This window comes from Gymnoscopelus braueri (assembly GCF_963280865.1).
Source record: "Gymnoscopelus braueri genome assembly, chromosome: 11".
In the NCBI taxonomy this organism is placed as follows: domain Eukaryota; kingdom Metazoa; phylum Chordata; class Actinopteri; order Myctophiformes; family Myctophidae; genus Gymnoscopelus; species Gymnoscopelus braueri.
This window is the reverse complement of record NC_137613.1, coordinates 23,638,229-23,651,252: the sequence shown is the minus strand read 5'-3', so window position 1 is coordinate 23,651,252 and position 13,024 is coordinate 23,638,229. Positions and strand designations below refer to the sequence as shown.

At 39.4% G+C, this 13,024-nt stretch overlaps 1 protein-coding gene across 1 annotated transcript in view; it reads right to left on the bottom strand.

The window, feature by feature from the left end:
• The window catches only part of LOC308095538 (complement C3-like), a 43,645-nt gene extending 32,856 nt beyond the window's left edge, over positions 1-10,789 (bottom strand). The window contains exons 1-10 of the mRNA XM_080442593.1: positions 10,693-10,789; positions 9,601-9,793; positions 8,675-8,834; positions 7,703-7,779; positions 7,326-7,414; positions 6,966-7,048; positions 6,740-6,840; positions 5,190-5,310; positions 4,972-5,087; positions 3,893-4,042 (exon numbers count right to left, since the gene is read on the bottom strand). Of these exons, the coding sequence (XP_080298719.1) occupies positions 3,893-4,042; positions 4,972-5,087; positions 5,190-5,310; positions 6,740-6,840; positions 6,966-7,048; positions 7,326-7,414; positions 7,703-7,779; positions 8,675-8,834; positions 9,601-9,793; positions 10,693-10,772 (1,170 nt within the window). The 5' untranslated portion in view covers positions 10,773-10,789. The remainder of the gene's footprint in view (positions 1-3,892; positions 4,043-4,971; positions 5,088-5,189; positions 5,311-6,739; positions 6,841-6,965; positions 7,049-7,325; positions 7,415-7,702; positions 7,780-8,674; positions 8,835-9,600; positions 9,794-10,692) is intronic.
• Positions 10,790-13,024: the final 2,235 nt, after the last annotated feature.

Below are 13,024 nucleotides of genomic sequence, written 5' to 3'. Positions count from 1 at the left end.
TTTGTGCATTTGTGGCGCCCCCTATGGATCAAAGTGGAAATGCTTTTGGAGATTCGTTGAGTAAACCACCCTTGACATGTGATTCAAATTTGGGATTGACCGGACGTTTTGTTCGTGATTTTTGGCCTTTTTTGTAAAACGGGCCCCTCCCGCTAACTTCGGAAGCCATTTACGGACGAACGGTACGGACTATCAAAATTCCGCTTGGAGATATTTATCGCATGGGTTCAGAGATCATGTGTACCGATTTTTGTGAAATTTGGACAAAATATGTGGGAGGAGGAGCTAAAAGTGTGTTTTGAAGAAAATTCAAAATGGTGGAAAATCTATCCTGACGCAAATGGGCGTGGCCTATATAGGGAGTTGCGTAATGACCCAAGGAATCTAGGGGAAAATATTTTTATTTTACGACCAACGGTTCAAGAGTTATAGGCCAAAACGTAAAGTGGGCTGTTATAGCGCCACCATCAGGCCGATTGGTGTAATTATTTTTTAAATAATTTTGCACTAAATTATGAACCTCCTCTCCAAATCTGGTAACTCTAGCTCTTACAGTTTCTGAGAAAGAAATACTTGAATTTGAGTTTTTTTTACTTTTCCATTAAAGTGGATGGGGAAATGTAATGCACTAATAAATCAATATCAATAAAACTATGTAACCAATCTCTTAGCAAAATACAAGCACACGATTCCCGGTGAGGCCGGTCATTTTGACATATGGCACTAAATTGGGAAAAATAAACTGTGGGAGGAGTAGCACGGCAAAGTATTGTTTATCTATAAATAAATAAAGGGGGTAGAGTACTATAGTCTGGTTGCCCTGTTAGGGCAACCACACTAATTAGATACCATGTTAGGTAGACAGATGCCAGGCCATTGTTGACCTGGCATCCTATAGTTTGAATAGTTTCAATGTACAGAGTATTGATTTTTTGGGGCGATATTCTACTGTTAGACTGATGATTCTTGTTTTACCTATGATCCTAGATTACTATTTATATGCATTTGATTACCTTGCTTACTGTAAATCGCTCTGGATTAAGAGCGTCTGCTAAATGCCTAAATTGTAAATTGTAAATCGTATTGTGAGCTTGTAGAACGGCTATTTTCACTATTTTAAAATAGTCCCAGTCCCACACGTACAGTCTCAGTCAACAAAGTGTCACCTGGTACTACCAGGTGACCAATTGACACTGCACAATGTGCATAGACAAGTGATCCTGATGTATAGCTGCATGCAAATCGGCTATTTTCACTGTTTTAAAAATATTTTTCAAAATAAGAACAATGCCTGATAAGATAAGGCATAATACATAAGAATGGGGGCAAAATAGGGCTGGATAATGTCCAATATACTTTTCAAAATACACCTCTCTGGCTCAGCGGAGAGTGTGACGTTGTAGAGGGGGTCTCCCTGAACGCGTGCGTATATCACAAGTGCCACGGCAAATAGCTGTCTCGTGTCCAGCGTCCAATTTGTAAAGGCTATCCACTGAAAATGGCCCTTTTCTGACCCCTGTCCTCACTGGACGACCCGCCACTTTTCAAAATACACCTCTCCCGCTTAGCGGAGAGTGTGGCGTGGTAGAGGGGGGGGTCTCCCTGAACGTGTGTGTATGTCACAAGTGCCACGGCAAAGAGCCGTCTCGTATCCAGTGTCCAATTTGTAAAGGCTATGCCCTGAAAATGGCCCTTTTCTGACCCCTGATCTCACTGGACGGCCCGTCCCTTTCCAAAATACACCTCTCTCGCTTAACGGAGAGTGTGGCGTTGTAGAGGGGGTCTCCCTGAACGCGTGTGTATATCACAAGTGCCACGGTAAAGAGCTGTCTTGTGTCCAGTCTCAATGTTCTCCAACATTCTGTACTGGTCTGTATCAATTTTCTATCAAGTTCACACACACACACACACACACACACACACACACACACACACACACACACACACACACACACACACACACACACACACACACACACACACACACACACACACACACACACACACACACACACACACACACACACACACACACACACACACACTTTTGATTAATGTTTCTGATTACATTCTTATTTGTATTGTATTTTAGTTTTTAAATAGGTGAGATCAATTTTATAAACCCCCCATGCTTTGTTTTCTAAATCTCACCTGCACTATCTACTATTATTATTTGTAGCATATTTTGTTGTTGCTTTTATCATTTTTTATTTGCTTCTGCAATAAACAATATTATATCATGATCATTTTCCAAGAGTGACCTGGCCTAGAGGCAGCATTATTACAACAATGGACAAACAATACAAAAACAATACATATGTAACAAACACAAATGAATATCCAGTTAAAGTGCAAAACAGGATCAGAAACTGTGCTAAGTGCACATTTAATGGGGATCAATAGCCAGTTTAAATCAAGAACAACCTAACACTTAGAAGTGTTCTAGTATGCACCATTTAAAAGACATACATCATAAATGTATTTTTAAAATAGATTTGTGTCTTTTAAAAAACATTACAAATTCGCGATCTTGTTTTGAAGGCAACCGGAAAACTTATTGTTGCTAGCTCAAAAACCGGAAATGTTATTGCTGATAATGGGATGGAGCTGCTGCCTCCCACAATTTTCAAATGTTTCCGGAGATTGTGCAATAGTTGTCTGGCTACTCGCAAAAAACGTTCCTCAAATAAAAAGGAAAAACAGCGCCCCCAGCGTTTTTCACTTTTGCATTTCAGTAGCGCAGCTCTGAATTTGTTCTTGAGAGATTAGGCTACGTGAGACTAGTGTAGAAGTGTCCTTGAGATTGAGAAAGACACTGAACTGAACACCTAGCTGCTCCCAATGAGCTGGTTGGTACTTTGCATGGTTTCCACTGCCGTCTGTGTAAATCTATATTGTAGTGTTTTGGGAAAAAGCGCTAATGCACCATTTACCATATTCTCTAGAAGATGAACCCTAACAATTGGAGTGATGACCTACTGTAAGCTCTAAGTCCATCTTCACAGCAAAATATAAACTTTTCACACAGTACAATAATGGGCATATATACCAGGATGAACCCTATATTGTGATTTTGTGACCCCACCCCTTTTCCTCTAGTGCCACCCTTGGCCAAATGACAAGGAACAGCAGAGTCTATAGGCTATGTTTCTATGCTAACAGGGCTTTTAGACTCTCAGTCTTGTTTAAAAGTGTCACAGAGAAATAATCTAAGATGCAAGGCATTGTAATAAAATGACACAAATCATTAACGATTATGTTAAACTTTATAACAACATAATGTAACTATGCTTATGTAAATATAGATTCATGATATAGATTTTGTTGGCTCAATATTTAGGGGAAATGTCACAATATCATGCAACCCTAATGTGCAGAGTGCAGACACCAAAACTCACCAGATATGTGATTTCATGGTCTGTATGTCTCAGCCTGCCAAAGTTAATGGTGGCTTTCATGTTATTTCCATCTTTTGCCACAGCTGCAACAATAGCAAGTTAATAAATGAATTTATGTTAGGCAACCTTATGTAGTTCTAATACCACCACAACCACAGAAATTACTCATTTGTCACCATGTAATACAGTACATAGACCAAATTCATCTCTACTGTAAAGTCTTTACCTATGTGGAGGTCGTGGTCGTTGGAACTGGTGCTGTATGGATGGACTGTTATGGTAGCTGATGCTTGATCTGTTGTATCCATGGTATTTGCCTGGGACACACACACACACACACACACACACACACACACACACACACACACACACACACACACACACACACACACACACACACACACACACACACACACACACACACACACACACACACCATGTTACATGCAAAGTAAAAGCACATGCAAAATGCCTGTATAATTCCAGTGACCTACAGTGATTTGCATGCTTGAGGTCCTTTCTCCATGTGTGTTGACGTGGACCCTGACAATTCCGTCATCATCTGTTAAGCCTTCTGAATTATCTGGATTCACCATCACTCGTACACCAGAAGCTGGACTATGATCGGGGTTTGTAACATGAACCTAACAGAAAAGAGTATACAGTATACAGTATCACACTATTCTGATATTGATACATTTTATGACAATCTCGAAGTCCCTTTGCCACAATGGCAATGGCATTTACATTTATTTATATTTATGGGTCTATGTGCAATGACAAAGGATGATTATTATTCTTATCTCCAGTGACACCTTTTAAATGCGCGTTAAATGCTTTTTATGCTTATTCATAATATATCTTTTATATTTGTCTTCTCTCAGTTTTAACCTGTGCGCCCCCCCCCCCCTCACACACACACACTTTTTGTGAGGTGTTTTTAACTAACCTTCCCTGTATGAGCTATGGGATATCTGAATTTCCCCTCAGGGATTAATAAAGTATCTATCTATCTATCTATCTATCTATCTATCTATCTATCTATCTATCTATCTATCTATCTATCTATCTATACACAGGTTATTTGTTATTTTTCATTCCACAGTACAAGGCATAGTTTAAATCCAGCGGTAACTATCTATTCTGGTTCACTAAACCATTGTCTTAATTACTTTATTTGTGCTGCCCAATAATAAAATTTTCATATTTGGAACCCCGAGCCCACCCAACTCTCCCGAGCCCTATCAACAATGGGAGATACAATACATTAAAGCGAACTCTAGAAACTCTAGTTACCACTCCAAATAAAAGATGAAAATAAAGATTGGATTTTCTTAAACATATATTTTGGAACCGTTATGGGAACCATTTGAAATATAATATAATAGTCTAGGTAAGACATTCATTTTTAGAACATTTACACAGCATAAAATAGATATTGGAAGTGTCTGCCATCGTTTCAGATCTTCCTCTATGAGTTCAATATTGGCATATAATTTATATAGAAAGATTATAAAAGATTGCATAGCTGGCAATGTATCTGAAACAGATTATTTATCCCAGGAAGACATACCGTAACATCAAGGGGCATTCCTGGCTTGAAGTACTTTGGTGTCTTCTTGAAATTGATGGTGTAAGGAGATGTGACAATGACGATACCTCTCACCTCTGCCTCCACCAGTTCACCACCTGAGAGTGAATACTGGTGTCATTCTCACAAATATACACATTCACGCAAATATAAACATATAAACTGTACAAATACAGGTACAGGTCACACAGCCTTCTTACCACTTTGTGTCAGCACACTGACAGTTGCATAGATGGTGCTCTGCACTAGTTGGGTAATGTTAGGGAATGTCTGGTTGATGTGCTTCCTTTCCAGGATGGCCTTTCCTTTGCCGTTTGTGACCTGAAAACATAAACCACAAAGGCTCAGACCATGCACAGACATGGGCTCCTTGTGAGATCTAAGTTCAAATCACACTCCAAGTCTTGTCTTGCATGTCTCTCCTGTCTCTCTACAGTGTAGAGAGACAGGAGAGACAGTCTACACTGTCCCATCTAAGAAATAAAGCATAGCTACAAAGGTATCTCCGCCAGGCCAGGTGGACTATCCAGCTGTGTAAGTCGTGGGCTGCAGCCGTCAAGACCCAAGGACGCTGCAGGGTTAAATAACGTTTGTAGAGACCCTATTGTCAGCTGACTGACTTACAATATCAGTCAGCGCAACACATTCAGCTGACTGAAGACTGAAGACTTTTTTCATGCCTTGGTTGTCCCACACGAGCCGCCGTAGTCTGCGAAACAGACCAACGGCGTGTATACAGCTGTTATGTGTTTTGTCAAGTCCCGGATAATACGAGCTGTGACGGGCCAGTACAGACACTTTGATTGACAGTTGTGCCGAACGTTCACCCCAAAACATGATTTACGAGAATGTGGCGGCTCGTGTAGGACAACCAAGGCATCGATCCGTGTGTAATGACAACTAATAACAGATGAATGAAAATAATAATCACTTTTGACTGCAGCAAATAGCAGTAGCGATATGCTTATGGGCTCCACTCTATTCTATGGGGGCTGCTGGGGAAACTGGACGACAGGGGCAATTCTGCAAATAGACCCCACGGCCAGTCATTTGGGATCAATATGAGTAGGATAAAAAGGCTATATGTTATTTTAGTCTGAACTTGTCCTTTAAGCCCTATTGAGAAACTTTCAAAAATAGCTGTTCACAAAGCGTTACATTGCGACACGTTGTAATTTAGCAAATATGTTATTTTGGACCATTTTAGAAACTTTTTTCGCCTCTAATGACACATCCAAAATAGGGATGCCAGATTGAAAGTGGTTAATAAAATATGCGTTTATCAATTTGATTAGAAGAGGCACTTTTTCACAAAATATCGATTAAAACATTACAACATTACAACATTATAACAACTCTAGAAAAGCCAGATACAGACAGACCAAACTAAAACCTCACCTGTACTCTCTGGAGAGAGCCAGTGAAGCTCGTCTTTGTATCCTGATGAAAGACTCCAAAAACGACATAGGCATTTCCATTCACTTCTCTACCATACAGATACCTAAAAGCACAGGTAAAGAAAACTGTTGTTGCAGCTAAAATATGGAGCAGACAAAAACAGAAACTGTCCAAAAAAGAAGAAAGAAACACTAACTGCTGAATTTATGCATCATCATTCAGTGGTACAGTTTATTATTTTCCATGCAACACCATCAAAGAATGAATCTGGTGAAAAGCATAACTGTAAGCCCCTCCATGCACACACAACCCACTATCTTCCTTTACTTACACAACTTCAAGCATACTGTACATGATCAACGTACTTAGCTTCAATTGTGACTTCAAAAGTTTCGCTGTCCACTTTGAAGAAAGTTTTCTCGGGTTTCAATTTAACCTCAAAACTAGGCAGCACTGTTAGACAGGGGTGAAAATTAAATCATCACTTTCATGAGAAGTGTGGTCTACGTTTTACATTATAAATACATATGAAGATGATTGTTTACTTACTAAAAATATAATAATAATGGTTGGCTCACCGTATTCTTTGATCTCAAATTCAGCGGAGAACCTCTGCTGTGTGTTGCTGGGAAAGAAGGCCACTACCTTCCACATCCCGATACTACACACACACGCACCAAAAACAAATTGATTTGATCAACAGAATTAAAATACTATGGCAGTTGACAAATCTCAGTGATCCCTTCATTTCCAACAACAGGATGGCTTGACTGACTGACAGACAGACAGACAGATAGACAGACAGACAGACAGACAGACAGACAGACAGACAGACAGACAGACAGACAGACAGACAGACAGACAGACAGACAGACAGACAGACAGACAGACAGACAGACAGATACTTTATTATTTTGATGGAGACAAAGAAAACGCACCTGGTAATTTCAGGAATGTTATAGTCTCTAGAAACGATCCCAGAGTCCAGGAGAACAGTGCCAATTTGAAGAATGATACCATCTGGGGTCTGAGAAACAACAAATAACAAATAATATGAATAAGGAACTGAACTTGTGAGAAAATGTAGATGTTGGATTAAAGTGGTTGTCTAATGTCTACTGTCTGTGTAATTCCATGCTGGACACAAGTTCTTCACATTGGTTCTACTAGGAGAAAGTCATACATATGCAAACAATATCTATCCATCTATCCGTCCATCTGTTCTCTACTGTTCTGTCTGTCCATCTGTCCATCTACATGTCTGTGGGTCTGCTCAGTGGTCCGTCCGCCTGTAAATTGATATCATGTAATGTACCTCTACTTCAATGGTAGCTTTAGAACCCTTCTTAATTGGCTCCATGCCAGGGGTCACAGCAAACATCCTGAAATGAACTGACAGAAAGAAATAGAAATGTACTGTACAATGAGAGACACACGTTGAAATATACCGCATGATGATACAGTGAGGACATTGTACAAAAAACATTATAGATTCAAGAGGGTTCCTCGGGTTTAATTATCACTCTTATAGAGGTAAAAGCAGCAAAATTATGTTTTTTTACAATATAAAAAGATAATAATGATAATAAGAAAAATAAACTTACAATCAAGTTGGCAATATTACGAATAAGTAAGAAAGACAGTTAAGAGTAAATAACTCAAGCAGCATTGGGGAGTGTGTATAATAAGGTGGGAGAATAATTTACTAATTGGATATACTGTTTAGAATGTGCAATAGAGGTGTGTGTGTGTGTGTGTGTGTGTGTGTGTGTGTGTGTGTGTGTGTGTGTGTGTGTGTGTGTGTGTGTGTGTGTGTGTGTGTGTGTGTGTGTGTGTGTGTGTGTGTGTGTGCGTGCGTGCGTGCGTGCGTGCGTGCGTGCGTGCGTGTGTGTGTGTGTGCAGTATAATTATAATTTTAAATATATATACATATAAAATATATATATATAAATATATATAAATATATATATATAATGTTACAGTTCATGTGGGGAAACCAGTACATGTGGGAGAAGCGGAAGGAGGGGAGCCCGTGGCCGAGGCTCTTTGAGACTCGGTCCCATAATGGAGTAGTTGTTATCTCTTTATATACATTATGTTAAATAAAACAGGGGGGGTACTTGTACGTATGTTTTCAATCAGAAAACATGTCTGAAAACCCCTCTACCTTCTAACACTTACAATTAAACACTGTTAATTTAACATTGAGGATTCCACAGTGTACAATGTAACATTTGCAAACGGTGTCCCAGAGGCCTTTTCTGAGTGTGCCATGCGCTGGATTCACCTTTACTGCTGGGGGTGTAGATGGTCTTGTCTGTTTGGATGAAGATGTAACCAGACTGGAAGGAGACCATGACCACCTTCTCCAGCAATCGACCCGGGAACTGGGCTTGGAGGTACACATACTGTGTCACGTTGAGATTTCTTAAAAGATCATCTCGAATCTAAAACCAGTAAAGGGAGAATGCATTTACTTTCTATAGAATAATTGTACATTTTAGTAGAGTATTATGTGCTTTTCAGTAACAGCTGTGAGGTTAAGATCATGCACAGTAATGTCTCCAGAGCTACCCAATACTGACAAGCAAAACAAAAATACTTCTTGAGAAGCATGGTCAGGGTAATTTAATGAATAATATCATGTTTATATATACAATAATACATTGTTTATGTTAGAAGGATGTTGCTTTTCAGATTATCTATTGTTTTAAAAGTGTCAGTTGTGCTGAATAGAGTGGCAACTTATTTAGACAAGGTAATGTTGTAACACGAATATGGACAGGTATCGACTGTTTTGTTTTTGTCAAAACTATGCACTCTTTTGCCTATGAACAGAAACTATATTTTCCTCCCATTCCGAATGAATGATTTTTCTTGCCGTCACTTTTACAATGCCTGTGAATTGTGTTCTGCGTACGGTCAATGTTGTTTAACCTCAACCTTTTACATGATATTACAAAACAAATACAAACATGTCTATACAATCGAATAACTTCAGAAGAAGAGAACCACAAAACAAAGAAAATAATAGTGTATAAATGGTAAATGTTGTGCTTATAAAAAGAGAGATTGAAGAGAGAGAGAGAGAAAGAGAGAGAGAGAGAGAGAGAGAAGAAGAAGACTATTGAAGAGATGGTTGTTGGTGAATGCTCTAGTAGTATCTAGCAAGCCTGTGGTGTGGATTCCATTTCTATTTCCAACTTAGCCTACCGTAATTTGTGCCAGTGCCTGATAGTTGTTTTGACTCTCAAGTGTCACGTCTGTTTGTGCCAGATGTGTGGTTCTGGTTGGATAGGACATCACCTTTATGTTGACACTGATGGTTCCTGAGCAATCTTGACACTCTACAAAAATGTTCTCTGGTGTTCTTACACGAAAAATATTAGGAGCAGCCAACACCTGGCTGAGAACGGCCAAGAAAGAGAGGGAAGGAAAGAATGAGAATTGAGGTGAGGCAAGCAAGGTACATCACCTCCCAAACATCTCCAAATTACATCTCATCAACAAACTGTACTACGTAGAGCCGATCGGTTTGGCCGATATATTGGCCAATTTGTCCAGTTTTGACGACATCAGTATCTGCAATTATGCAGCCAATGGGTCCTTATTTTTTCAAATGTTTTCTTAAATAACTGATCTACAACCTCACAACAAGTCGCAACAGGCTTAAGTGGTTAATTAAGTGGTAATTAATAATATTCTTTGTAACGTCTATTTTCATAAATTGAAGTTTATTAAAGATAATAATAATAAAGAATTGTCTATCAAAAAGTGATTTGTTTATTTGTATTTGTTTGCTTACAACACATATATACACAAGCCTTTAGTATATTGTAAATCAATCATGGCTTCAACAACGTTCCCTACTGAATAATGCTGGGTGTTTATGGATGTGGTTACCAAAGGTGCACAGCATACCGGTCCTTGCGACCGCACTAGCCACACACTCATAGCTGAGATAATAATAATAATGAAGAATTGTCTATCAAAAAGTTATTTATATTTATTTTTATTTGTTTGCTTATAAGTCAATCAAATCAAGTTTTTCAAGTAGATTTAAATATTTGGCAATAATAAGTAGTCTAGTCAGTAGACTCTCCACACAGCATCTGACCAAGAATCTGGCATCAGTCGGTCAGGCTCTACAATACCGTTGCTGTCGGATGGAAAGCCCATAACTGTTACTTTTCAGAATTCCAATTCAAAAATAGCAGATACAAGATCTGCTGTAGATCGGCAATTCGGATCGGATTATGTAATTATCCAATGAGGCAATGCATGAGATAAAGCTCTCCTACTCACAGTGGAGCTCCATCAGCCGGTGAACTGAGAGAAGAAAAGGCCAGAGAGGCCATGCTCAGCCACAGTAGTGTCCCGTCCATACTGCCACCTGATCCTGTGTCTGATGACAGCGTTGTCTCTCCTGTAGCGCCCCAGATAACCTGCCTTTATCCTTCTCCCTCACCCCCTTCCTCATGGTCAACTCCCCCTGTTCCCTGTCACCAATCCTCACTCACTCATCCACCCCCTCCCCCAACCAAAGTTAAGTTCACCTGAATCCATTACACTGGACAGTTGAATACAGAGTGAACACTAACCTTTACTAACCAGGCAAGTCATTAAGAACAAATCATTATTTACAGTGGTGGCCTGGCAAATGGCCAGGTAGAGGGGTAGGGGCTAAATCTAGCGTCTTTAATGTGGATATGTTTTTATCGTTTAGCACCAACAGTAGCCTGTACTGCACTGCACGGTAGCAATTACGACATGAACAAAACTTAGTTTGCTTAGTAATCCTGAATGTTGTTTACAGTCAGCAAACATAATGTTTAATCTAGCAAAAGGCCTTACTTGTCTAATCATTAAACCCAATTTGGGGTCAACAGAATGTATGATTTGTATTTGTAAAACAGAATAGTGCCATTCTATCAACTAAATTATGTTTTTCTTGTTCTTCCTAGCAGTATTTTTCAGAAGTCCTTCCTTGCCACAATCACACAATTTTAAAATACACAAGTAAAACAAACTGAGCAAGATTTTAAAATAACTATTCTATCAATGGATTTAATTGGTTATCTAGGAAGGTATTTTTCAAACCACTCTTAGATTCAACTACGGGAGGTGAGGGGTGGTTAGAATGTTGTAATAAAGTGCAGGGCTGGAGATAAGGATACTGCTGTACGTTTTATATCCCTGTCTCCCTCACAGTGCTTCCTTCAGCTAGAGCCTGTTAACCACTTGAGCCCTATTTCAATCTCCATTGTACGATGGTGTTGCACGGTGAAACACGCTTGCAATGTGTTGTGAGCTTGTAGATCTGCTTTCCCTATTTATGAAAATAAAACACACAAAAACATTTTTACAACCAAAATAGGGACATCAGGTTGAAAGTGGTTAAAATGAAGTGTTGTGACGCTAATTAGTGAGTGAAATGTAGGCTATTTACAGATGTCATTGTTTTCTTTGTTGTTTTTAACACAAATTGAACTGTTTCCCCTCCCCAGTACTCCCTCAGTCATCCAATCCGTCAGGTTTCAATATTATTTAGTCCCTGCCAAGGACTGCCAAGGCAGGGAGCCACAGAAATAAAAACAAATATTTCCACATAGAAAAAAACACAAGGTATAGCTACAAAAGAAAAATGAACCAAGAATTCTCAAAAACTCAGGGTGAAAAAAATAAATAAATCAGGATGAGAGATACTGTACAGGTTTCAAAAGGTCTCACAAACCAGGGGTAAATCTAGATTTTTTTCCAGATCTAGGATCAGATCTTTAGGGGGGCTCGCCACAATTAATTACATTACAACATTAATTATTACAGCATACATTAATACATGCATATCTCCTGAGCCCCTATTAAGGAGAGTTAGAAAACGAAAGTGTCCGAAAACAAAACTGAGCTCTTGGGAAATGTTTAGAGACAAACATACACCACGTTGTTTCCAGTCAGCAAACATAGCCTTGAAACTAGAAAAATATATTTTGTCTAATTATTGACAACATCAATCCTAGTGACCCTAGACTGGGGCTTCTATCCTCATGTGCATCAACCCCTACAAAACAGTCATTGTGGACACTGATGCCAGACAGTGACAGGGGCGCTGTGCTGCCCCAAGAGGGGGGAAACAGAATGATGGTAGCTCCCTACTACATCTGCTCCCTCAACTGTGCTGAGCGCAATTATTGTGTGACTCAACCAGAGCTGTTGCCCGTGCTTTGAACCTGCAAAAAAATGTATGTCTGGGGCTCCCGCTAGCCGAGTAGTTAGGGTGTACTGTATAACACATTTATTTATTTATTTATCAGGGACAGTGCACATTACTCAACGTGTCAATTTTTCACATCCACATAAATGAGCCAGAGTTAGCCAGAGTTGGCTAACTACTCTGATGCCTGACAGTGAGTACCATTTGCTGCATGTCACTCCACAACACTCTTGTTGTTTCCTGTCAATATCAACTGTACCTATTTATGGGCAGAAAAGCCTGAAAAGATTACTTCAAACAAGAAGAAAAGGAAAACAACTTGTCCCTCACCTGTATGGAAGGAGGTCCCTGTTCCGGACCAACCATGTATCTATAACCTGACTCCTCAAACCTGGCTGGTGGCTCTAGATACTAACAAGGAAACAT